Source organism: Stegostoma tigrinum, chromosome 2 (genome assembly GCF_030684315.1).
Source record: "Stegostoma tigrinum isolate sSteTig4 chromosome 2, sSteTig4.hap1, whole genome shotgun sequence".
Lineage (NCBI taxonomy): Eukaryota > Metazoa > Chordata > Chondrichthyes > Orectolobiformes > Stegostomatidae > Stegostoma > Stegostoma tigrinum.
Window position 1 is genome coordinate 10,315,375 of NC_081355.1, and position 26,689 is coordinate 10,342,063.

Here is a 26,689-nt window from a genome sequence, read left to right on the forward strand (position 1 = left end):
ACTCCAGGCCATGATCTCATCAATGCTCTAGACAATTAAAGCAAGACTTTCCTCTTCCTGTCCCTCCTAATTGTTTGCTGCACCTGATTGCTCGCATTCAGTCATTCACATACAAGGGCTCTTCTTGGTTCCCTCAGGCATCAACACTTTCCGAACTTTTGGCATTTATCAAATATTTGGCATCTTTTCCCAAAATGGATAATCTCATGTTTATTCAAGTGCAACTCTATCTGCGGTGCTCTTGCCCACTCTGTTATAGGATTACATTATCCCCTTTAGTGCAGATAGAGACACTCAGTCCGTCAAGAATTGACTGACCCGCAAAGAGCATCCCACCCAGCCCTGTAACCCTGCATTTCCCACGGCCAATCCACCTAGCCTGCACATCTTTGGACTGTGGGAGGAAACCGGAGCACCCGGAGGAAGCCCATGCAGACACGGGGAGGATGTGCAAACTCCACACAGACAGTCGCCTGAGGGTGGAATTGAACTGGGGTCCGTGGCGCTGAGAGGCAGCAGTGCTTTCCACTAAGCCACTGTGCACACCCCGACTCTGTGGGTCTAAATCTCCTCGAAGCCTCTTTGCATCTTCCCTAAAACTCAACAGTCCCATCAGGTGTTGCATCATCTGCAAAGTTAGAAATCTTTGAAATTTTTTTAGCCCAGACAAATGTGGAGGCTGGGCCATGGGACCTCGGCAGAGTGGAAATTTTGGGCTTTTGTTTTAAAAGGAGATATAGGTTAGGAGGACAGGCAGAAAACCCGAGGCTCAGATCAGATCAGCTGTGATCGTAGTGAATAGCAGAGCAAGTTTGGGTAGTGGGTGTGGGTTCCTAAGGCCTCTTCCTGCTCCTATATTCTGATCTTGTACAGAGGCAGATGACATCAACACAACTGACATTGCAACAGAACGCCATCAGCCATTATTACTTCAAACCACAGAGCAGCAGCTGGGCGGAATAGGGATTGGAAACAGAAATTTATCATTTTGAAAGTGTTAAAGCCCTTTATTTTACCTGCAGGTCTCTCATCTCCATTCAGCGTAACAATCTGCTGTTTCCCTTCATGATTTTAAGAAATGGATAAAAATGCTGCATTAGTAGCAGGCTATTCTGCCCAGCACGTCCATCCTAGCCCCCTACAACTCACCTTGACCCACCCTCGACCTTCCCTTTCAGCTGTACAAATCTCCTCTCACCAGGTAACAATCTAATTCTCTTTTGAAAACTATGACTGAACCCGTTTCTGCCAATATTCTCAGGCAGGTTCTTCCAGATGCTAACCTCGAACTGCATTTAAAAGAAAAACCTTTCTCCTCACATTGCCAAAGGAACATAGGAAGTAGCAGCAGCAGTGGGCCATTCAGCCCTCTGAGCCCATTCGGCTATTTAATCATGGGTGATGATCAAAACTGAGTACCTGCTTTCTCCCCAAACTCTTTCATCCCCTTTAGCCCTAAGAACTATGTCTCTTTCTTGAAAACATCCAATGTTTTGCCCTCAATTGCTTTCTGTGTCAGAGAATTCCATAGGCTCCCCATTCGCTGGGTGAAGACAGTTCTCCTCATCTCAGCCGATATGGCCTATCCCTTATCCTGAGTATGTTCCTTTGCCAATCACCTGAAGTTTTCAACCCTCGCTGTCTCCTCTACATGAAGGAAGAACCGAAAGGACTGCGGATGCTGTAAATCAGAAACGGAAACAGAAACACTGGGAAAGCTCAGCAGGTCTGGCAGCATCCGTGGAGAGAAATCAGGGTTAATGTTTCAGATCGAGCGACCCTTCCGCAGAATAGTCCTGCGTTCTGAGGAAGGTTTGTTGGACCCAAATGTTAATTCTAATTTCTCTCCACAGATGCTGACAGACCTGCTGAGCTTTCCCAGCAATCTCTGTTTTCGTTTGAGCTGTTTAGTCTCCTGGGGCATCTTGTAATTCTAAGCAGCTTCTTCGAATCCCCACATCCACCTTCCCTTCTCGAAGGAGACCAGCCCTATTGGTCTATTCTCATCCTCAGGACATTCCAGTCATGCCAAGTACAGAATAAACAAACATTTTTCAGAGTTCAGGACCATCACCTCCCACACCATCACCCCCACCATCACCATCACCATCACCCCCAGCCCCAGCCCCACGCCCACCCCCACCATCAGTAGCTGATGCAGCCAAAGCCTGAAAAGATCTGAGGGGAGACCGTGGCACCATGCTAATGACGCCCAATCAGCAACCTAAAGACACAAGTTTATGGTTTAGGCACCCCGGTTCAAATCTCAGCACGGGGCAGCTGATGGAACTCAAAAAGAGAGAGACAGAGAAAGAGAACCACGAGTGGTTTAACCAGACAGTCACCACCCCTCAGAGATAATGGGAACTGCAGATGCTGGAGATTCCAAGATAATAAAATGTGAGGCTGGATGAACACAGCAGGCCAAGCAGCATCTCAGGAGCACAAAAGCTGACGTTTCGGGCCTAGACCCTTCATCAGAGAGGGGGATGGGGGGAGGGAACTGGAATAAATAGGGAGAGAGGGGGAGGCGGACCGAAGATGGAGAGCAAAGAAGATAGGTGGAGAGAGTGTAGGTGGGGAGGTAGGGAGGGGATAGGTCAGTCCAGGGAAGACGGACAGGTCAAGGAGGTGGGATGAGGTTAGTAGGTAGCTGGGGGTGCGGCTTGGGGTGGGAGGAAGGGATGGGTGAGAGGAAGAACCGGTTAGGGAGGCAGAGACAGGTTGGACTGGTTTTGGGATGCAGTGGGTGGGGGGGAAGAGCTGGGCTGGTTGTGTGGTGCAGTGGGGGGAGGGGATGAACTGGGCTGGTTTAGGGATGCAGTGGGGGAAGGGGATCCCCTATTCCCAATTCCTCCGCCTCCGCCGCATCTGCTCCCACGATAAGACATTCCACTCCCGCACATCCCAGATGTCCAAGTTCTTTAAGGACCGCAACTTCCCCCCCACGGTGATTGAGAACGCCCTTGACCGCGTCTCCCGCATTTCCCGCGACACATCCCTCACACCCCGCCCCCGCCACAACCGCCCCAAGAGGATCCCCCTCGTTCTCACACACCACCCTACCAACCTCCGGATACAACGCATTATCCTCCGACACTTCCGCCATTTACAATCCGACCCCACCACCCAAGACATTTTTCCATCCCCACCCCTGTCTGCTTTCCGGAGAGACCACTCTCTCCGTGACTCCCTTGTTCGCTCCACACTGCCCTCCAACCCCACCACACCCGGCACCTTCCCCTGCAACCGCAGGAAATGCTACACTTGTCCCCACACCTCCTCCCTCACCCCCATCCCAGGCCCCAAGATGACATTCCACATTAAGCAGAGGTTCACCTGCACATCTGCCAATGTGGTATACTGCATCCACTGTACCCGGTGCGGCTTTCTCTACATTGGGGAAACCAAGCGGAGGCTTGGGGACCGCTTTGCAGAACACCTCCGCTCAGTTCGCAACAAACAACTGCACCTCCCAGTCGCAAACCATTTCCACTCCCCCTCCCATTCTCTTGATGACATGTCCATCATGGGCCTCCTGCACTGCCACAATGATGCCACCCGAAGGTTGCAGGAACAGCAACTCATATTCCACCTGGGAACCCTGCAGCCATATGGTATCAATGTGGACTTCACCAGTTTCAAAATCTCCCCTTCCCCCACTGCATCCCTAAACCAGCCCAGTTCATCCCCTCCCCCCACTGCACCACACAACCAGCCCAGCTCTTCCCCCCCACCCACTGCATCCCAAAACCAGTCCAACCTGTCTCTGCCTCCCTAACCGGTTCTTCCTCTCACCCATCCCTTCCTCCCACCCCAAGCCGCACCCCCAGCTACCTACTAACCTCATCCCACCTCCTTGACCTGTCCGTCTTCCCTGGACTGACCTATCCCCTCCCTACCTCCCCACCTACACCCTCTCCACCTATCTTCTTTGCTCTCCATCTTCGGTCCGCCTCCCCCTCTCTCCCTATTTATTCCAGTTCCCTCCCCCCATCCCCCTCTCTGATGAAGGGTCTAGGCCCGAAACGTCAGCTTTTGTGCTCCTGAGATGCTGCTTGGCCTGCTGTGTTCATCCAGCCTCACATTTTATTATCTAGTCACCACCCCTCAGGTGACGTTCAAACCAAATCGACTTACAGACACAACGTGACTAATTGCAGAGGTCAATGATGGCCTGAGATAAAGTGTCAATCCCTGTCTCCTCCTCTTTCACAATGGAACCGTGAACCACATCTATGACTCACATCTTACTGGAGTGAACACCCGCAAACAGAACGGGGAATACTAACCATGACAATGAAACAATCATTAAAGTCTTAGGTTTATCTACTGAACATCAAATTAATTTGAGCTGTGTATACACGCTCCCCCTACCAATGCTGCTCGCTAACAAACAGCACTGGAAACCATCAGAATCTCGCTCTCTCTCTCTGCAGCCCCTGATCTGGGCGCAGAGAAAAGGTCTCATCTGGATGCCTCTGACTGCCACACATGAAGACATCCCCGTTCGAACAGAGAAGGAAGAAAAAAAGACGACAGCTTGATAATAGTAACCAGAGAGATCCTGCCCTCAGATTCCACACCCATTAACACACACACACACATCCACCACCAGTAGCTGGCTGTCAGATGCAGTTAATGTTCCACAATGGAGGAGCCTGCTCCCTTTGTGCAGTGAAGTTATACTGGAACTGCTTGGAAGTTTGTTACTGGATGGATTTCATCATCATAGAATTCCTACAATGTGGAAACAGGCCCACACCAAACCTTACAGCATTCCACCCAGACTCATCCCCCTAATCTACACATCTCCGAACACTACGGGCAATTTAGCATGGCTAATCCACCTAGCCTGCACATTTTTGGACTGTGGGAAGGAACCGGAGCACCCGGAGGAAACCCACGCAGACACGGGGAGGATGTGCAAACTCCACACGGACTGAGGATGGGATTGAACCTGGGTCCCTGGTGCTCTGAGGCAGCAGTGCTAACCACTGTGCCACCGTGCCGCCCTGGATTTACTGGGGAATCCACCCTTCGTCGGCAGAGAGAGGTGTCCCAAACAGAGGCACGACATTATTGGAGGAGCAAATCGAAACCGATGAGGATTTGAATGGATGAATCTAGATGGGCTCTTCATATCAAGACTAGTGTATCAAATGCTGAGATTACTACAAGCACCTGTATTTGTAAAGCGCCTTTAACATCCCAAGTCACTTCAGAGTAGTATTCTCCATCAAAATTAGCCCTGAAGCACATTAGGACAGGTGACTGAAAACCTGGAGAGGGGCAGATTGTACAGACATTCGCAAGGATAGAAAGCAAGGTTAAAGAGGTCTTTCTGGGGACAGGGAATTTCAACAAGTTGGGCCTACGTCTTTAAGATGGCTGCTGGTTGTTGAGAAAATTTAAAAGTAAAGAGTCAATCGAAAGCAAAACGCAGTGGGTACCGGAGATCCGAAACAAAAGCAGAAAGTGCTGGACTAACTCTGCAGGTCTGGCAGCATGTGTGGAGAGAGACAGTGTTGACGTTTCGAGTCCAGTGTGACTCCTCTTCAGATGTTTGGGACATGTTTGAGTCCGGGGCTACAGGGTGGAAACTGTGAGAAGTTCTGACTAAAAAAAAGAGAGCAAACAGCTCCTTCATCTCTCTGCACCACTCCAGCTCATCGTTGTAGTTGGTAGTTTTTCTTGGAAATTCCACTGTTTTCATTCTTCCTGAACCAGGGGTCACGGCCTAAGAATTTGGGTAGGCCATTCGGGGCTGAGAGGAGGAGAAATTTCTTCGCCCAGAGAGAGGGGAGCCTGTGGAATTATTTTCCACAGAAAGTGACTGAGGCCAAAATATTGAATGTTCTCAAATGAGTTAGTTACAGTTCTCAGGGCTAAAGCAGGAGGAACAGGGTACTGAGTTGGATGATGAGCCATGATCATTCAGAGCACCGAATGGCCTACTCCTGCTCTATGTTCCTATGTACAGTACTGGCCCTGTGTGTCCTTTTCAATGCCATACTGATGGTGTATGTGGGGCCCACATCACAACAGTACAAACATGCAGCAGTTTCATGGAAGTGTTTATCAAAAACCCTGGACAGGCTCATCCCCCTTCTGTGTCACTGCGTGGTTTTAGGACCACATCACGACAGGCTGATTTAGGAGAAGGTCAAGTCAAGAGCTGTGTTCAGGCTTAGATTTCTTCATAACACACTACACGTTGGATAGTTACACTAAATACAGCTGCCCCAGAGCAAGGTGGTGATGGTGGGACTTCTGCAAGAAGCTGGTCAGACCTCAGCTGGAGTATGATGCACAATTCTGGGTGCCACATTACAGGAAAGATTTAAACACACTGAAGTACAGAAGAGATTCATGAAAACGCTTCCAGAGTGAGAGACCTGAGATTGGAGAAGTTGGGACTGCTTTCCATGGAGTGAAGGAGGAGATCCAACAGAGGACTGAAAATCAGGAGCGGATCGGACATAGTAGATTGGAAGGAGCTATTCCCTTCCTGGAAAAGGAACGAGAATGAGAGAGGGCAGAGACGCGCGAGGGTGGCATGACAGAAAACACTTGTACGTTGATACCAGGATGCCCTCCCTGGAAATGTGGAGGAGGCAGTGGAAAAGCTTCCTGGATAGTGAATTCGGATTTGGGGGCGGTGGCTGCCACCCAGGGAGATAAGGGAAGATGAGGGTGATTCTGACTTGAGGAACCTCGGAGCGGGTGGGGACTGATCTGGAGTTCACAAAGAGACTTGCAAAACACCAAGAGCTCAGGAAAATGGCCTGCATCTGGGCGTTCAATGATCGAAGTACGTCACCATTCAGCAGGGCCGACACCGGGTTACGTCTCCTGTCATTTTTTCCCCAGGGTGGGGGAGTCCAAAACTAGAGGGCAGAGGTTTGAGGAGAGAGGGGAAAGATTTAAAAAAGGACCTAAGGGGCAACTTTTTCACATAGAGGGTGGTGTGTGAATGGAATGAGCTGCCAGAGGAAGTGGTGGAGGCTGGTACAATTACAAACATTTAAAAGGCCTCTGGATGGGTGCATGAATGCGAACGGTTTAGAGGGACATGGGCCAAATGCTGGAAAATATAACTTGGTCAGATTGGGATATCTGGTTGGTGTGGACGAGTTGGACTGAAGGCTCTGTTTCGAGCTGTACAACTATCAGGCTCTGAGGATAGTGAATCTGTGGATGTTGGGAGCACCCCCACTAGAAAACCACCCTCCGAGTTTCATTTCGCCCTGACTTCGGAACACCCCCATCATTCCTCCGTTGTTAATGGGTCAAAATCCTGGAATTCCCTTCTGAATAGCACTCTAGGTGACACCATGCTACTGTTGAAGGAGATGGTTCGCTACCACTCTCTGAAGGGCAAATAGGGATGGACCATAAATGCTGGCTTAGCTCAGGATCAGAAATCAACTAATTATGCTGGATCACAGTGTCAGAATAAAGGGGCGCCAGCTTAAAACTGAGATGTGGTGGAATTTCCTCTCTCAGAGGGTTGAGTGTCTTTGGAGCTCCCTGCCGCAGAGAGCTATGTGTCGGGGCAGCGACATTGGTGGAAATTTAAGGCTGAGGTAGATTCTCGCTCTATGGGGAAATCAAGCGTTATGGGGAAAGGGCAGGAAATTGGGTGTGAGGAATATCGGATCAGCCATGATCCTGTTGAATGGTGGAGCAGGCTCGAGGGGCTGAACGGCCTACTCTTGTTCCTTTTCCTTATGGTCTTATCAGTTAATGCCGCAATGTGTGATTTGGTTGGGAAGAAAAGAAAGTCAAAATGATCAAGGGAATGTGTGCGACAAAAAGGAAAATCAGGAAAAAAAAATCTGTGACTGGATCCTGAAATGAAAACCACATGTCCAGATGCATATCGACTGTCACTTCAGCCCTGGTCCCCATTATCTGCAGAGCACACTTTGCTGGAAGCATCTGTTTCCTCAGGACAATTATGATACAGGTAACCACGGAAACGAGGCTGTGGTCGAAGAAACACAGGCTTCGGTTAGAGCTGTCCCATCGGTTCAGGCTCTAACCAAAGTCAGACACTTCCACGAGGGCTGGTTGCGAAAACGCTCGGAAAACGAGATCTCGGATTGTGGAAGACGGAAAGAAACCGGGTGAACTGCGTTGCCGGAGATTTTGTAACAGCGCTGATTGCACTGTCTCGATTCCTGCTTTTGTTACAGCTTCCTCCCTACGAAAGCTGCTACTCTTATTCGCTCCTGGAAGATATCCCTGCTACAAAGTCGCTTTGGGAAATAAGGACCAGCACTGCGTTAGTCAGTGAAACAGGGCTAGCCTTCCCCAGGAAGGGACGGAGTTATTCCTGGGGTAAGATGGGATAACATCATTCGAAAGGGGAAGGGTTTGTCATTTCAGAGGGGTTTCACGACCTTATCCAATCTCAGAGTCAGGATTCACCATAACTGCAGAGACGATCTATCTATATTAAAAGGCTGTAGTTACACGATGTGAAGTATACATGGTCTACAAAGTGCTACTGTTTTGTTTTACAAAATCACCAAACATGGCATCCTTCCATCATACTTTGCAACACTGGTGTCACATGATAGAGTGAGCAGAGCCACAGGAGGTCACTCAACAAGCAAGTGTTGAGTGCAATTCACTCGAATTATGAAGTTGCTTCCTTTGCTTTTCATTTTTAAATCAGAAAAGCTGCTTCCTCATGAGGACAGTTGTCTTTACAAATCGCTAAGTGCACTCAATGAAAAGAGAGATGCAGTTTTTCCATCGTTTTCTCCCTGTTCAGTCATGCCTCTGATATCCGAGTAATCATTCCCAGGCTGATGGGATGAGCAGGTGACATTCTCCTGCCGTCCGTCACTGCTCTGTTAGCTAGATGTCAGTAAGATTCATCAGTGATGCCTCTCTCTCTCTCTCCCAACCCCATAAATGGAAAGCAGCACGGCTCTCGATGTATCAGTTCCCCGAACGGCAGAGCCACAAACCTGACATCATCGCAGCAGCTTGAACAGGAATCTCCACTGCACCCCTGTGACAGCCAGCACGCCAGGACAAATCATTACCCTGCGACTGAAAGGGTCTCAAGCAAAAGCTACTCTAACTTAAAAATAAAGAAATACTTTAGATCGGAAACAAAGCAAAGAGGAAACTTGGGGACTATTAGGTAACTCGTGTATCCCAGAACAGCGTACAGTCTAGAATTTGGCTGTTCAGTCCATCGAGGTCTCACCATCTCTTTCAAACAGCAATCCAGATAGTCCTACTCACCAGCTACTCTCCCACACACCAGACTTAACATCTTCTCCCCTTAAAGTATTCATGCAGTTCCCTTTCAATGGGTACAATTAAATCTACAACTCCTGTAAGGGGGATGCATTCCAAATCCTCACCGCGCCCAGTAAACAACAAGAACACACATCATGGTCTAGATGGTACCAGCACTCAGAAAAACGTCTCCTTGCCTCAATCCCACAGACTGTGTGGCTTTCCTTTCATGGGGTGTGCTCATCGCTGACAAAACTATTTGTTGCCCAATTATCATCACCCTTGAGCTGAGTGGTTTGCAGGGCCATTTCAGCTAAGACTCAACCACATGCAGCCAGACCAGGTAAGGAAGGTCAATTTCCTTCCCTGAACGTAACAATCAGTGATAGTTTCATGGTCACCATTGCCAACGGTAGCTTTCGACGCCATACAGGATTAATTGAATTTAAATGCCTCCAGGCACTGGTGGGATTTTTACCCATTTTCCTAGAGGTGGTCTAGGGCCTCGGGATTGCAAATCTAGTGACCGTTACTGCTGCCCCACCATCTCCACGGTGACCGTTACCGCTGCCCCACCGTCTCCACGGTGACCGTTACTGCTGCCCCACCATCTCCACGGTGACCGTTACCGCTGCCCCACCATCTCCACGGTGACCATTACCGCTGCCCCACCATCTCCACGGTGACCGTTACCGCTGCCCCACCATCTCCACGGTGACCATTACCGCTGCCCCACCATCTCCACGGTGACCGTTACTGCTGCCCCACCATCTCCACGGTGACCGTTACTGCTGCCCCACCATCTCCACGGTGACCGTTACCGCTTCCGCACCATCTCCACCCTCAGCTCTTCCGCTGCCCCACTATCACCATGGTGACCGTTACCGCTGCCCCACCATCTCCACGGTGACCGTTACTGCTGCCCCACCATCTCCACGGTGACCGTTACCGCTGCCCCACCATCTCCACGGTGACCGTTACCGCTTCCGCACCATCTCCACCCTCAGCTCTTCCACTGCCCCACTATCACCATGGTGACCGTTACCGCTGCCCCACCATCTCCACGGTGACCGTTACCGCTTCCCCACCATCGCCCCGGTGACCACTACCGCTACCCCACCGTCTCCACCCTCAGCATTTCCGCTGCCCCACCATCTCCATCCTGAGTTTATCGCTGCTCCACCATCTCCACGGTGACCGTTACCGCTTCCCCACCATCTCCACGGTGACCATTACCGCTGCCCCACCATCTCCACGGTGACCATTACCGCTGCCCCACCATCTCCACGGTGACCATTACCGCTGCCCCACCATCTCCACGGTGACCATTACCGCTGCCCCACCATCTCCACCCTGAGCAGCCGGTACTCACCTGTGCATGTTGCCATTGGTGGTGAAAGCCTGGTGACATATCGAACACTTGTACGGTCTCTCTCCCGAATGGACTAACATGTGACGGTCTAGGGAGCTGGCGGAGCTCAGGGACTTGCCACAAATGCTGCAGGAATGGGTATTCCCTCCACTATCTGTATTGTGCTGCAGAGACACAAGGAGCCCCATGAGCGACATGAGCAAACACAGAGCTTGATGGGTAAAAAGGACACTGCTGGCCCACTGCACCTTGCCCTGTTTTCCCCTCACCCATTCAGCCGAAACCCAGGTCAGGTCCAAGCTTGAAACCAGCACCACCAGGTTTAATGGAGCCCACCCCTACATTACACATTACAGGTAGCTTCCCTGAAATCAGTTCTGAATGAAAACCCTAAGCATAACAGAATCCAATACTGGCATTGTCACAAAAAAATCCCCCTTCAGAGAGCATTCTCAAAATCTACTTCAGTCTCATTTAAAAGTCTAAAAGTTATATTTTAGAAAGGGCCAGTTTCAACTACATTTTTTGTCTTAAATTATTAATTTCCAGCATGTTGCTGCATGAATGCACCATAAAGTATTAGTCTGATAGAGATGGTGTATAGATCATCTCGACTATGACACCAATTGCGGGTCAGCTGGTAAATAACAGAATGACAAAATGGAAAAACATCATTCAGTAACTACTGTCTGTGCATCCTTCCTGCCTGCAAAAGCTGATGCTCCACTGTCACATTTTTCTGTCACACATTCTGCATTAGATTTCCCTCTGTAATAAACGCCATTGCCCACATTCACTACAGGGTTTTGCTATGCAAACTCATACAAAATGTGTTCAAAATCATTCAAAGCGTTTCCCTGTAACCATTTGTTCACCCTCAGTGATACAGCTTTTCCATATGTCTCAAATAAAGGGCACACTTTTCATTCACAGGACTTTACTGGTTGGGCCAGCATTTATTGCCCATCCCTAACTGACCTTAAGATGTTGGTGAGCTCCCTCTTTTGAGCTTCTTTGCTGCTGTCCATCAGCTGTCGGGACATCATAGTGCTGTTAGGGAGTGACTTCCAGGATTTTGACCTTGGGGCAGTGAAGGAACAGTGATATTTCCAAGTCAAGGTGCTCTGCAGTCTTGGTGGGAAATTTGTGGGTGGTGTGTGTCCCTATACATCTGTCCCTTTAGGTGACAGGGATCACAGATTCACAAAGTTCTGTCGAAGGAGTTTGGGCAGCTGTTGCAGTACATCTTGTAGATAGTACAGACTGGTACTACTGCACATCAGTGGTGGAGGGAATGAACATTGAAGATGATGGATGTAGCGCCAATCAAGCGGCTGCTTTGTCCTGGATGGTGTCAAGCTTCTTGAGTGTTGTTGGGGCTGCACCCATCCAGGCAAGTGGGGAGCATTCCATCACACTCCTGACTTGTAGATGGCGTTGCAGAATCAGAAGGTATAAAACTAATTTTCTAAAAATAAAGATGGCCTTTCCCCAATAACATGATTACTTTTATTCATCATATTGTCTTTTGGGTCTTTCAACACTTCCGTTAAGTTCTTATTTAACATCTCTCCCAAAAGACTGGGATCAACTTGAACTTGTCAATTTGTAGCCCAGAGCTGCATCCAGGATAATGGATTCGGAGTTCCATGCAGAATGTCTGCTTCGACAGGATGGAGCAGTACAAACAGTGTATTGTTTAGCTTCTGACACTTTCATATAAAAGAAAAGCTTCTTGAAACTTACTCAGAGCAAAAAAGTTACAGGACAATTTTCAAAAGGAAAACTGCGATGTAAACTGATCACTTTGCAACTACTTCCTGAAGTGGAATTTAAAAAGTAAGCACACAGATAGGACTTTAAAACGCAGATCGAATCGCATCTGCCCAGCTATTCCAATTATCTCATGCCCTCTAACACTGCTTCACCTGAAGACAACACTTATTGTTGCCGGCTGGTCTCATGGAAGATCGTTTTGAGCGCTAGCACAGTGTAAAACTGTACAGCTTCTCATTTTCATTTAACTCCCTTATTTTCAACGTTTGAAATGTCAGTCACTGAGAAAAGCTATGGTGTGTGGATATAAATTTCAGAAGGTATCACAGAATCCCTACAGTGTGGAAGCAGGCCATTTGGTCCACCAAGTCTGCAGTGACACTCTAAAGAGCAGCCCATCCTGACCGACAATCCTGCATTCCTCATGGCTCATCCATCTAACCTACACATCCCTGCACAATATGGACAACTTAGCATGGCCACAACCCACAAATCTTTTGACTGCGGGAGGAAACCAGGGCACATGGAGGAGAATGTGCAAACTCCACATGGACAGTTGCCCGTGGGTGCAAACGAACCTGGGTCCCTGGTGCTGTGAGGCAGCAGTGCCAGCCACCGAGCCACTGTCCCAGCCTGCACAGTAGGTAGTCTGAAATAGTTGTGCTCAAATTGCACACAACGTGAGGAGGGGACACACACACAGTGACTGAGTTTGTGTGGGGTTTCTATAAAGGGACGTGGAGCAGGTAACAACTGCCACAATTAAACATGACAATGGGAAGCTTCATAGTATAGGCAAGATGATTGTTATTACAGGGTCAGATGGAGTTTTACCCTGCTACTTTTCACTTCAATGCAACATAGTGCCACACTTTAATTCAGCCCATACACTGGCAAGGGGCAGGGAAGTGCTGGGCGCATTATTTGCACTGCAGTTAACTACAACCCCCATGAGTTCTTCCTGTGATGCAAACAGAAGTTAGCCATCACACTGAATCGAACCCATCTCTCTCTCTCTCTCTCTGTCTCTCTGTCTCACAGGCAAACACGCTGCTTGCAAAGATCTGCCTTCCGAATTATACAATGTTCTGAAAGTGCATTGTGCAACTCTGCTCTTTTGTTTGCTTTTTCTTCCTTTGCAACGTGACTTTACTAATTCAAGAACACTTGACTTATGGTAAAGGCTTGTGAGGCAGAGCATAACTTTTCACCACATCAGAGCCAACGACAAAGTGCACCAGGCCTGAACAGCCTCAAGTTGAGAGAGTGATGCCACAAACCACAACCTACCTGTCGAATATGCATTGTTAACTGGTGCTGGGTTCCACAGTCCTTCTCACACAGTGGACAGATAAAGAAAGACTTCTCTTCTTTGGCTTCCTGTAAATGGCAGAATAGCAATACGTGAATCAGTGAGGAGGAGCTTGGGTGAAAACAAAGTCAGAGGCTGCTGACAGCAGCATGCTGTGTTGCAAAGAGGAATGAGTCAGAACTACATGCAGCATCAGGCACTTTGTCAGTGTCTGTTCCTCAACAGAAGCTGAACATTCTGCAAGAAATGCTTCCTCCACATGTGCACGGGAGGATGACTTTCTTAAAATAAAAAGCAGGCAAGTTGCAGCAGGGTGTCCCTCTGCCAAAGCACCCATGGAACAGTCAGCTCTGAGCACTTGAACGCTCACAAACACTTGAACTCTACTTTTCCTGCCAATTCATTCATTTTCCCCAATTATTCTTTCATTGGTAGCAGCCATCTGTGGCAAGTCCAGCCGCTGTCACCCACACCGAACAGAGTAGCTGCGAGATTATTTCAAACAGTCAACAGTCATTTTCAGCCTGGAATCACATGGAGGCCAGACCTGGCAGATTTCATCAGTGAGCCAATGCTCACGTTCAGAACTCATTCAGGTCCCAGGCGGTCACCATTACAGAAGCGAGATTCCACAAGTTACGGTCCACCAGCAGCCACAGTGGATTTGAATGCACGTCCCTAATACAGGGGCAGCACAGTGGCTCTGTGGTCAGTACTACAGCCTCACAGCGCCAGGGAGCTGGGCTCAATTCCAGCCTCAGGCGACGGTCTGTGTGGAGTCTGCACACTCTCCCCGGGCCTGCGCGGGTTTCCTCCCACAGTCCAAAGATGTGCAGTTTAGGTGGATTAGCCATAGGAAACGTGTGGTTATAGGGATAGGGTAGGGCAGTGGTTCTAGGTGGATGATCTTCAAAGGGATGGTGTGGGCTTGAAGGACCAAATGACCTGCCTCAAACTGTAGGGATTTTATAGTTAGTCTCTAGATTCCTAATTTGTCATGTCACCACCTGTTTGGACAATGTACACAAGATGACGAAAAAAAATGTTGGGGTTGAGGTTAAGGTTCAATTTTTTTAAATAAAGCCAGCCAGGTCTCTTGCTAGTGATAAGAGTTTTATTGGAATGGGAGCTGGCAGTGGAATACAGGAGTGAATGAGGGCTGTTTAATCTGGGTGGAACATAGCTGTCATGACATTAGACAAACAAGCTGCATCCATAAACCTACTCAATCAAGTCTTTGTCTTCCCAATAATACAATTGTTTCCTTTTCACTCCATGGGTGCTACATAGAAACATTGCTTCATGTAGCACAGAATGTGCCCATTTAGTCCACTGTTGCCATACTAGCTCACTCAAATGGCTATTCAATAACATTTTTAGAAGACTGCAAATGTTTATGTGTGAATATGTACACATACACGCACACACAGATTGTGATGAAAGATGCATAATTTATAAACATTAATATTGTTTTCAGAATGTGAATTTGAAAATACAGGCAGATAGATGTTGGTTACTGCTGTGAAGATTTTTGTTTGAAAAAAATAAAACAAGTTCGGAGACTCTTTCCAGGACAGTGACTAAATTCAGCAGTTGTCATTAAGTGTGTGATTGCACATCTCTGTGGTGTTAACAAAACAGGTTTACGTTGCTGAGTATGGTACTTCCTGGCCCACTCTCCTAGCCTGTTCAAGTCCTTCTGCAGCTTCTGCTTCCTCGACACTACCTTGTCCCTCCACCTATTTTTGTGTCATCTGCAAACTTTGCAACAATGACCTCAGTTCCTTCGTCCAGATTGTTCACGTATAATTCGAATAGTTGTGGCCTCAACACTGACCCCTGTGGAACTCCACTAGTCACCAGCTGCCATCCTGAAAAAGGCCCCTTTATCCCCTCTCTCTGCCTTCTGCCAGTCCGCCAATCCCCTATCTATGCCAATCAGTACCTTGTCTCTAACACCATGGGCTCTCGTCTTACTTAGCAGGCCACTGTGAAGCACCTTGTCAAAGGCTGTCTGGAAAGCTAAACAGATCATGTTCACTGGCTCTCCTTTGTCTAACCTGCTCATTACCTCCTCCTCAAAGGATTCTAACAGATTTGTCAGGCAGGGCCTCCCCTTGACAAAGCCGTGCTGACACAAGCCCTATTTCACTGTGCACGTCCAAGTACTCTGCAATCTCATCCTCAATAATAGACTCTAAAATCTTACCAACAATTGAGGTCACACTAACCAGCCTGTAATTTCCTGTCTTCTGCCTCCCACCCTTTTTAAACAGGGTTGTTACACAAGCTATTTCCTAGTCCTCTGGGACCCTCCCTGACTTCAGTGATTCCTGAAAGATCGCCACTAACTCCTCTAAAGTTTCCTCAGCTATCTACTTCAGAACTCTGGGGTACAGTCCAGGTGATTTATTCACCTTCCCTGGCACCTTCTCCTTAAAAATGGCTATTACATTCACCGTTGCTCCTTGACTCCCTTATAGTTCTGGTATGCTGCTGGTGTCTTCCACTGGGAAAACTGATACAAAGTGCTTGTCCCATTTGTCTGCATTTCTTTGTTCCCCATCAGTACTTTTCCAGACTCATTTTCCAGTGATCCAACGGTCACTCTTGGCTCTCTCTTTCCTTATCTAAAAAGAAAAGCCTCTTGCATCTTATTTCATATTACTAGCTAACAACCTCAGATCCCCCATCTGCTTTTTCAGTTATCCTCTGCGGGGTTTTTAAAAGGCTTCTCACTAATCTTCACCATATTGTAAGGTGTTTTCTTTCACTTTTGTGCTGGTTCCCCGACTCCCCTTGTCAGACACGGTCGCCTTATCCTCCCTTTGGTATATTTCTTCCGTTTTGGGATGAGGTTCTGTTGTGCCTCCCAAATTATCCCAGAAACTCCTGCTATTGCTGCTCCACCATCTTCCCTGCTAGGTTTCCCTAACAATCAACTCTGGTCAGCTCCTCCCTCACAACTTTGTAGTTACTTTTCCTCAATTGTATTGCCATTGTGTCTGATTCCAGCTCCTCCCCTCTCAAACTGCAGGGTGAATTCTACCATTTTACGGTCATTGCCCCTTGGGGGTTCCCTCACCTTAAGCTCCCTACCCTTATTTAGAAATCTGCAGGTCATTATCATAGAATCATAGAATCCCTACAGTGTGGAAACAGGCCCTTCGGCCCAACAAGTCCACACCAACCCTCAAGAGCATCCCACCCAGACCCATCTCCCTATAACCCACCTAATCTACACATCCCTGAACATTATGAGCAATTTCCCATGGCTAATCCACCTAGCCTGCACATCTTTGGACTGTGGGAGGAAACCAGAGCACCCACAGGAAACCCATGCAAACACAGGAAGAACGTGCAAACCCCACACAGACAGTTGCCCAAGGCTGGAATCGAACTCGGGTCCCTGATGCTGTGAGGCAGCAATTCTAACCACTGAGCGACATTAGAACAGAGAAAGTTTAGGCTCTCAAATTTGTGAAAAGTTCACGTCAACAGGCTTGGATTAGACCCCACTGAATTATCTCCACAGACCACAGCAAAGTATAGGGAGTCAGTTCAGTACAAACTGAAGGCATTAAGATAGGGGTAGACATTTCTCTAGCCTCGAGTCTCTGGAAGGGATAGCATTGGAAAACAGGCTGAATATTTGATTTTTGATATTTATAGATTTTGGCCTCACTATAGATATTTAATATCTATATTTACATTTCTGTTCATCTGAGCTCAGTTTTAGCACAAGCCAGCCCGATGTACTTTGGTGTTTCAGTCTGTACACCAAGTGAAATGGGTAGGTTTTTCAATATTTATAGATTTTGGATCTATTCTGCCGCTAAAGAAAGCTGCAACCTCATGTCAACATGTTTAACACATTAACTAGCTAAACAAATGAAAACATTTCATCTATCGAGCCAGATTTCATTCTGGAATCTGAACTGCTCAGTATTACCATTAGTTGGTCATGTGCATACTTAAGTGTACATCTGCATATAAAACACCTCCTAGTATATTTTATTACCTCCACCATTGAGGCTGGACAGAGATAATGCTTCATCCTGGCTTGCAGGCAATGTATCTAAAATCTCATGGATGGAATTCACTGAAACTTGGCACACAGATAGGGTACTGTCCAAGGATCACTTTTTGGTGAAGATTTGCCTTTGGATCTTGGATTTCTGGACCTTGAAGGACTCATTGCCACTAGGAGATAGGACAAACTGGCCTTTTCATTTTTTAAAAAAAGAATCTTATTTTGGATGCTATAGATTGTTATAGGATGATGTGGATTATACCAGCTGCTGTGGTGAAATTTGTAACAGCTGTCAAAAATGCGAGCAGAGTTTTCAGGACAGGTTGTTGGCTGTGGTTTGGCCTTAAGTCTCCTCCTCCATAAACAAAAATCTCTTGTTTCCAGCACTGTTGTCACATACCATCGACAAGGCAGGGAAAAGCCGTGAGGATTTACTAAATGATTGTAATCCTGAAACAGCAGTGGCTCAGTGCATTTGATCGTTTAACATGAAGTTTGCACAGCCTTATGGAGGTGTGTGTTCCACTAACGATTGTCTTGTTACAACTGTACAAGATGTTCGTGAGGCCATATTTGGAGAACTGCATATGCACTTCTCGTCACCCTACTGCAGACAGGATACCATTAAACTAGAAAGAATGCAGAAAAGACTTACTAAGAGATTACCTGGACTAGAAGGTTTGAGTTACGAGGAGAGGCTGGACAGGCTGGAATCTTTTTCGCCTAGAGTGTGGGAGACTGAGGGACAATTCCTCTCCTGCTCAAAGAGGTCAGCAGCTCTCACTGTCCAAGGCCCAGAGTGAAGAGTGGCCACTTGGGCAGGGTTAGTTGAAGAGACGACATTAAATGTGGAACTGTAACTCTATGGGGAGTCAATGCTTCAGAAGAGGAGAGATTGTGGGGCTACTGGGGAACATTAGTGAAGGAAAGAAAACAACATGAACGACTCCATAGAGAAGGCGAGGGAGAAGATCCGAGAGGGCACTTGCATGCCAATTCAAAATCTGCTCAGTCATGGTCTATCAGGTCATTGGTATCTCTTCCTACACTGCCTGGCTTCACATTGGCACCCTTAGCCAGGTGACCGAAAATAATCAATTCATTTCAGAGTTGGAACACGAACTGCATCATAGCTTGGGGTGAGAGAGTACAAAGGAACACAGGGAAATGCAAACGAAGGTCGAAGATTCTGTTTTTAAAAAAAACCTGCCCATTTCACTTGGTGTACAGACTGAAACACCAAAGTACATCGGGCTGGCTTGTGCTAAAACTGAGCTCAGATGAACATAAATGTAAACAATAAACGTGACAGTCACTGCTGTCAAAGACGTACACTTCCCAAAACAGCAAAACCAAAATTCCCTCGATTTTATTTTTTCCTCCCTTTGCTACCAGATGGAACAGTCAACTGGAAGATTGAGAGCTTGGGATAGTGCCAGCCAACTGCTAGGTCAGCCAAGATCTGTGACTGCAGAGTGTACCCAGGCTATGTCAGAACCTCTGCCACAGTTTTAAAAATACCTCGCTGCTTTCGTCTGGCAGGGATGAGGGGGCGTTAACGTCCCTGCAGCGAAGCCCGAGTGTGGGCTACTGCCTGCCAGTGAACGAAAGGCAACGTGTGGCATTTTCCAGCCACAAATCCGCTGCTCCTCTGACAGCCGTTTACAAACCTGGCCCCTTCTCTCAGATTTACAGAGAAGGAACCAATTGATTCAGTCAATATTGCGCCCATCCAAGGATTGCAGCTGCCTGCACTTCTCGGCACAGTTGTCCCTCAATTTAACAATGGACTGGAATAGGCTCTTCGTCACCAGCACCCATCACAATCCACCCCCACCAAACCCCTCCCCTGTTTAACCTTGGACAGGAGATCAGCACTGTGCTCTCTGGCCCGTTGAATATTGACTCTGCAGTTTATCATTAACCAGCAAGTAGAAATGACTCCCATACCAGCACATTGCACATAGCACAGGGCAGGTCAGTCAAACAAATGGCAGGCACTGTACACTCTGCTACAGTGAAAAGTGCAAATGTTTACAAGCTGCAACAGCTGCTACTGGATGGAGGCTTCCTGCTTCTCACATACAGCGCCATCACAGAATTCCGCAAAAATGGAAAGTGCTGATCGCCAGAAAAAGGCTCGGTGTAAAATTTACTTCCAGCATCAGGCTTCAAAATAAAAGACAGATCAATTCCCTTTTTCAAGCACATTGCCCCCGTGGCAGAAAGATCCAACACGGTTTCATCACACGCCCTTATCACTTTTATAGCCTGGATAACTACTTTCGATAAGAGTCTGGAGCCAATTGTTTTACAGCCTTTTGCAGAGAAGGTCTTCGATTCAGCTGCATCGTATAACACAGACACACACACACACACACACACAAAGACAGGCACACACACACAGACAGGCGCGCACACACAGACAGGCGCGCACACACAGACAGGCGCGCACACACACAGACAGGCGCGCGCACACACAGACAGGCACAAACACACACAGACAGGCACAAACACACACACAGGCACACAGAGACAGGCACAAACACACAGACACAGGCACACACACATACACAGACAGAGACAGGCACAAACAGACACGCACACAGATACAGTTATCGACACACACACACAGAGGCACAAACACAGACAGACACAGACACAGGCACACACACGCACACAGTTACCGACACACACACACAGGCACAAACACAGACAGACACAGATACAGGCACAAACACGCAGGCACAGGCACAAACAAGCAGGCACAGGCACACACATGCACACAGTTACCGACACACACACACACAGACAGACACACACACAGAAACAGATGGCCCTTGTGAGTCACTCACTGCTGAGCAGGGCACCCTCCTGCCTCAGATTGAGAAATCCCTGGATTGCACGTCCCTCCCCAGAACTCACAACACTGAGAACAAGGCAGTACTGAGGGAGTGCTGCACTGTCAGAGGCGGTGACTTTCAAAGGAGACATTAACCCAGAGGCCCTGACAGCTTGCTGAGGGGCAGTGCATGATCCAAGGGACAACTTCAAAGAAAAACAGTCCCTGGCCAATATTTATCCCACAATCAAAGGTCACAGAGAGAAAATATAAAATCAGATTATCAGGTCATAATCACATTGCTGTTTGTGGCAGCTGTCTGTGTGCATAATGGCTGCTGTGTTTCCTATACTGTGCGGGTCATAACTGTGAGTTGTGCTCATGGAAGGTAATATATAAAAGTGAAGCTTCTGCACAAGCCAAGTACAGCCTCAACAAAATCAGCACAGTGGCTCAGTGGTTAGCGCAGGTGCCTCACAGCGCCAGGGACCCGGGTTCGATTCCACCCTCAGGTGACTGTCTGTGTGGAGTTTGCACATTTCTCCCTGTGTCTGTGTGGTTTTCCTCCGGGTGCTCCAGTTTCCTCCCACAATCCAAAGATGTGCCAGCTAGGTGGGGTTAGCCATGGGAAAAGCAGAGTTACAGGGATGGGGTGGGTCTGGGTGGGACGTGCTTCGGGGGGGGGGGGTGTCAGTGCACAGGATCGATGGGCCGAATGGCCTGCTCCTGCCCCGTAGGGATTCTATGATTCTTTTTATTCCCCCGCATCCTGGCGACCGAGTGCTGTGCCAGAGATCTTCTCCTTGCCCCAGCTTGTGGGATGTGGATCCAACAGCAGCATCACTGGCCCCTCGGCCCGAGGTTAGGTCTCAGGGTGACAGTGACGGAGAGTCACGGCCCTTCAAACCCCACGATCGATTTGATGGTGACACATACCAGATAGCTCTCGGGGCGTGGGTTCAAAGGTCACCACGGCATCTGGCAAAATTTAACTTCAACTCTTAAAACGTGGAATATGCAACCATTCTCTGTGATGGGGACTATGACAACAGTTACCGATCACTGTAAAACCCCACTAAGGCCCCTTCGGAGATGGAAACTTTTCTCAACGTTCCAATGGCTCACAGGGCCAGACCCAATGCTCCAGGTTCAAAAGGGTCAAAACCCATCGCGCCCGCATGATCGGACTTAAATTCAATTAATAAACCTGGTACGTCAGTGACCACGACAACCATCATCGTTTGTTGTAAAAGGCCATCCTGCAGAGACAGAAATCTGCTTTCCTTGCCCGGTCTGGTCTACTCATGGCTCCTGATCCAGCGACGGCATTGGCTCTGAAATGGCCAAGCAAGGTCCCTTTACAATGGCAATCAAGGGTGAGTGACCAGTTTTGGCCTCACCAGCGATCCTCTTATGGTCCCAGAAAGGACGGATCAAAACAACAGGAGCGTTCTTCTGCAGCCACATTCCCGGTGATACTCGGCTCTTCTGCAAACACCTCCGATGCCCGTGTGAGGCAGAAACTTCTGGAAGCCTTTTGCATGGAGTGGCTGTCTCCACGGTCACCTTCCTACATCTCAGACCGATAGCTCCAATGTGAGAATGAGAGGTTTTAGAGGACTAAGGTCACATCGTCTCACTTCTGAAAGCAAAATGCTTGCATATTACTCCAAGCGGCGCAGCGAAAGGCCACGGTCCTCCATGCAGGCTTACGATACCCACAAACGCCCTCCAAAAGTGAAGGCCAACGGTCAGGATTCACCAAGAAAGGTGGAGCAGCAAGTCACAGGCTGAACCTTCTGCTCTGGAGCTAGATCTAATGAGGCAGAGTGATGGTGGTCCAAATACCATGCTTTCCCACCTCCACCTGCATTAGACTCCGGGAGGGAATATTCCAGCCAACATAGCCTGCCACCCTATTCGGACATGGCCAAATGCTCACGAGGTACGGGGCTTCAGTCCAGTGACTCTGAGGTGAACACAGAGCAGCCAGTGTGTCGTGCAGCGTGCCCAGCGGGTCGATTCATACGGCTGTGTTAAACCAGCCTGGGTTCCCCTCATCAGAGGTGATTGAGGGGGTACACGACAGGAAGGAGGTGGGCCCACTGAGTCCCACAAGTCAACCTTGTTTCTGCCCACTGTGAGCACGAGCAAGGAGTTCTCAGGAACTGGAGGGTGGAGAGAGGTGATGAAACTGAGAGAGCGGTGGTGGAAATGTCTGTCTGTGTGGAGGTGGAGGGGAGTACATTCAGCAAACCAGACACATAACCAGGGACGAGGGCCGGTTAATGGGAAGTTAGCAGAAACTAGGAATAAAGTGGCCATTGTCATGTGCCGTAATAAATGCAGTAAGGATAAGCACTGGAGCTTCAACTATTTACAATCCACTACAAGAAGCTATATTTAGATAGCTCCTACAGTGTAACAAAAATGTCCCAAGGAGTTTCACAGGGTCATTATAAACCATAGGAGGGCTGCAGGAGAAGGCAGATGACCAAAGGCTCGGTCAAAGAACATGGAGTTCCTGAAAGGAGCAACGAGATACAGACAGTGGAAAGGTTCAGGAAGGAAATTCCCGAGCTCAGAGTCTTTCCAGCTGAGGCTAGAAAGTAAGTTCCATTCTCCAGTGTGCTCACTGGCTCCCTGTTCAGCAATACACGAGGAGACCAGAATTGGAGAAGCACAATATCACAGAGGGCTGGAGGAGGAGGTTACAGAGATAGATCTAGTAAGGAGCTTACAGGGGAAACGTTCATCAGTTTAACTGAATGTTGGTAAGGGTTTGATAACAATAATCACTGTGTAAAACAACAACAGCTTAAACTATCTGTATCTGGCCTGGTCTGACTCAAGAGACTCAGGTCCCCTTTCAATGATTTGGGATGCATGAGAGTGACGCCAGAGGGGTGGGGGCGATTTTGACAGACATATCAGGAGTGTGGAGGGGTCCTGATAGTTTGGGGTTCCTCTGCACAATGTGAAGCTTCAACTCCAGGCCCTCAGGAGGTGAGGTTTCGGGCTAAGTCTCTCCCGTGCTGACAGGGTATGGGTTGGTTGGGGTGGCGGGGGGGGGGGGGGGGGGGGGGGGGGAGTTGCTGGGAAAAGGACAGCGGAGGCTACGAGGAAAGATCATTCCTCCCTTTGAGCAAAAGGAGAGCTGTAAAAGTATTGCCACTCTCTTCGCTCCCACGCCGAGGCTCTACCTATTTGGCTACTGCTCCTATGTTGAAGATGCCAACTCATGGTGGGTTGGCTGGCACTTTGCCCAAGGATACCCCACAATTTCCTGGGTGAAGCTAAAATCCCAGCGCGTGTCGGTTTCCTGGACAATTTCTGCGCCCCACCCCACACCCCCTGGCCCCTTCCCCCCACGCAGCCAGCCCCCACCATGTCTTAATTCAAAATATCGCGATACCACTGGATCACAACAGTGTCCAATCAGATACTGGGCACATTCCTGAATAAAGATGTCTACTGATCTGAACACAGCATCGCCATAAGAAATGGGTTGCAAACTGCATGTTAGTAAGTTGAGTTGAATTTACTGGGAGCTTGAGGTGAACTCTTTAGTATTTACGTCATGAGTCTGGCTTCAATGAACTGTAAGATCATAAAAAGTAGGAGAAGAAGTAGGGCATTCAGCCCATCAATTCTGCTCTGCCATTCAATGAGATCATGGCTGATCTGAATGATGGGCAATAATCAACCTCAAGTTCTCCAGGCCCCTAGGATGGAATAAAACTCGTCCTCATGATAATCAAACTTGTGTTCCTGTCAAACCGTCCTTCCCAGGTTGCTGACGGCAACAAGCTTTTGTATCAGGAGTTGCTGGGCTACGAGAGCAGGACGTGCCAGGGGCCTGGTGTAGACTTAGATACTGACCAGAGGCTCTAGAAAATGAAACCCTGAGCCAAACTTCTTCGAAGCCTGAGTGGCAAGCTACCAACTGAGTTGGAAGGGGTTTGCGAATGCGCTGATGGGGAAAGAGATGGTGCATTTACCGGAAACAGGAGACACATGGCAAAACACTCTTTTGGACCAGAAAGCAGGAAAACCTATATTTATATAGCACCTTAATGACCCCGGTACGCCACACGAAAGATTTACTGCCAATACAGTAATTTTGAAGGTGCTGACACAACGGCTGAATGGCCTGTACCACAACCATTCTGTAGTCACAGTAGTAACGTAGGATAAACACGCAGCACATTTCCACAGCCAGCAAAATGTTCACCAGGTAACCTGTTTTTTTGTTTGCTGACAGTTAATGTGTTAGCAATGTTGACTAATTATTGCCCTATGTACAGAGGAGAACTCCCTTGCTCTTCTCTGAAAAAGCAACACAGGGTCTTCTGCAACCAGCTGAGCATATTATCGGAGAACAGGTACCTCTGACGGTGCAGCACACCCTCAGTACTGTGCTGGAAGAACAGCTGAGATTCCACTTGTGGAGACTTAAGCCCACAGGCCTGTGACTCAGAGGCCAATAAAGTATCTGTGAGTAATGGCTAACAATGAGAAAGATCACATCAAAAATTCACAAATCCCAGGGCAAAACAAAGGAATAAGGAGGTCCTGTGCAAATACCAAAGCGACCTCCCCCTTCATCAGGTTCCAGTCTTTCCCTCAGGTGCCTACCTGCTTGATTTTCCCCGTTCGCACGGAAGACTTCGAGGGGCTTTTGTTGCTTGGCATGTCGCTGGCATCCCCATTGAGACTGCCCACGTTCATCACCGTCGACATCATGGACTTCACGGAAGACAAGTCGACACTTTCGGGATTGTTTGGCAATATCACTGCTGCCCCCTGGACGGCGGGGGTCCCCGTCTCTCCTCCTGCTGTGGCACAACACAAACACACTTTCACAGACACGGCTTTCATCGACGCTACCTGGGATGCGCCAGCCTGCTCAGGTAGGGGCAGCGCCCCTCAATAGGTGGTGCTGACTCGCCCATCCGAAACCCAGTCTCAGAGACAGCAGCCAATTGGCAACAGGTCAACGCTCGGGGTCAAACAAAACAAGCCGAACGGCTGAAGCAGGGTTGTTTGGGGAAAATGTAGCCCTGACAATTCTCTGGTTTTTTTTGCCGAACTATTTTTAATCACACTGCTCAGAGGAACATCTAGTTGGACAATTTTAGATTCTGACCTTCCAAATACGGGCTGTATTTTGCACAGAACATTTTGATCTGTTTAAGACCAGAACTACTGATGATTACAGGCCGTCATTGGTGACTGTAGCAACAGCCACGACGGTTTGTTGATGAGTTAGGAGGGTGTTGCACAAGAGTTGTATTGGGAGCAGGGTCAGGTTTCCTCCCAATGGGGTTTCCATTTGAGATCAGGCCACTTCTGTCGCACACTTGCTGGGGGCACACGGTGGCTGGCAAATGATATAAGGCAGGGCTCTTCAAAGTTGGGGGGGGGGGCTCGAGGCCCAAAATTCTGGGGTATCAAGGTCCAAGGAAGCAAAAGGTCACTATGGATTTCTGCCCCAGATAATAGCAGCAAGGCTCCCACTTTAACAAGCTCCCCGCTCTCTCAGGTCTCCCTGAGGGCCTCGCAACAATGACAAAGCGTCAAAGCTAGGGTCACAGTGGGAAAAAGTTTGGGAAGCACGGATACGGGACGCTGTTCTTCTCTCTCCACAGACGCCGCCAGACCTGCTGAGTTTCTCCAGCAATTTCTGCGGCTGTCACTGATAGTAAACGATAGCTTCTGTAGAACACAAGACCCGCTTCAGATCACAAATACTTACTAAAAAAATGCAGATGATGATCAGCAAGTTAGGCAGCATTCTTTTTATCTTTATCCTCAGTGTCAGATCCCAAGGCCGGCATTTGTTGCCCATCCCTAATTGCCTTTCAAAAGAGAGTCCGGCTCAGCCTTCGCAAAGGGCAGCTCAGAGTCAGCCACATTGCTGTGGGCCTGGAGTCACATGTAGGCCAGACCGGGTAAGGACAGCAATTTCCTTCCCTAAAGGGCAACTTGTCAGTGGCAGTGGCAACACTGAAGCAGAGCCCGGCTTTCAATCCCAGAATTATTCATTGCATTGAAATTCCCACGGCAGCGACAGATGGGGGTGCGCAC

The 26,689-nt window shown here is 48.5% G+C and overlaps 1 protein-coding gene across 11 annotated transcripts in view; it reads right to left on the reverse strand.

Annotated features, from left to right (window-relative positions):
• The window catches only part of rreb1a (ras responsive element binding protein 1a), a 261,578-nt gene that overhangs the window by 82,215 nt on the left and 152,674 nt on the right, over nt 1–26,689 (reverse strand). For all 11 annotated transcript variants that reach the window (XM_048548295.2, XM_048548303.2, XM_059652248.1 and 8 more), the window contains 3 exons: nt 25,238–25,437; nt 13,703–13,792; nt 10,637–10,800 (listed from right to left, as the gene is read on the reverse strand). In XM_048548295.2, the coding sequence (XP_048404252.1) occupies nt 10,637–10,800; nt 13,703–13,792; nt 25,238–25,437 (454 nt within the window). The remainder of the gene's footprint in view (nt 1–10,636; nt 10,801–13,702; nt 13,793–25,237; nt 25,438–26,689) is intronic.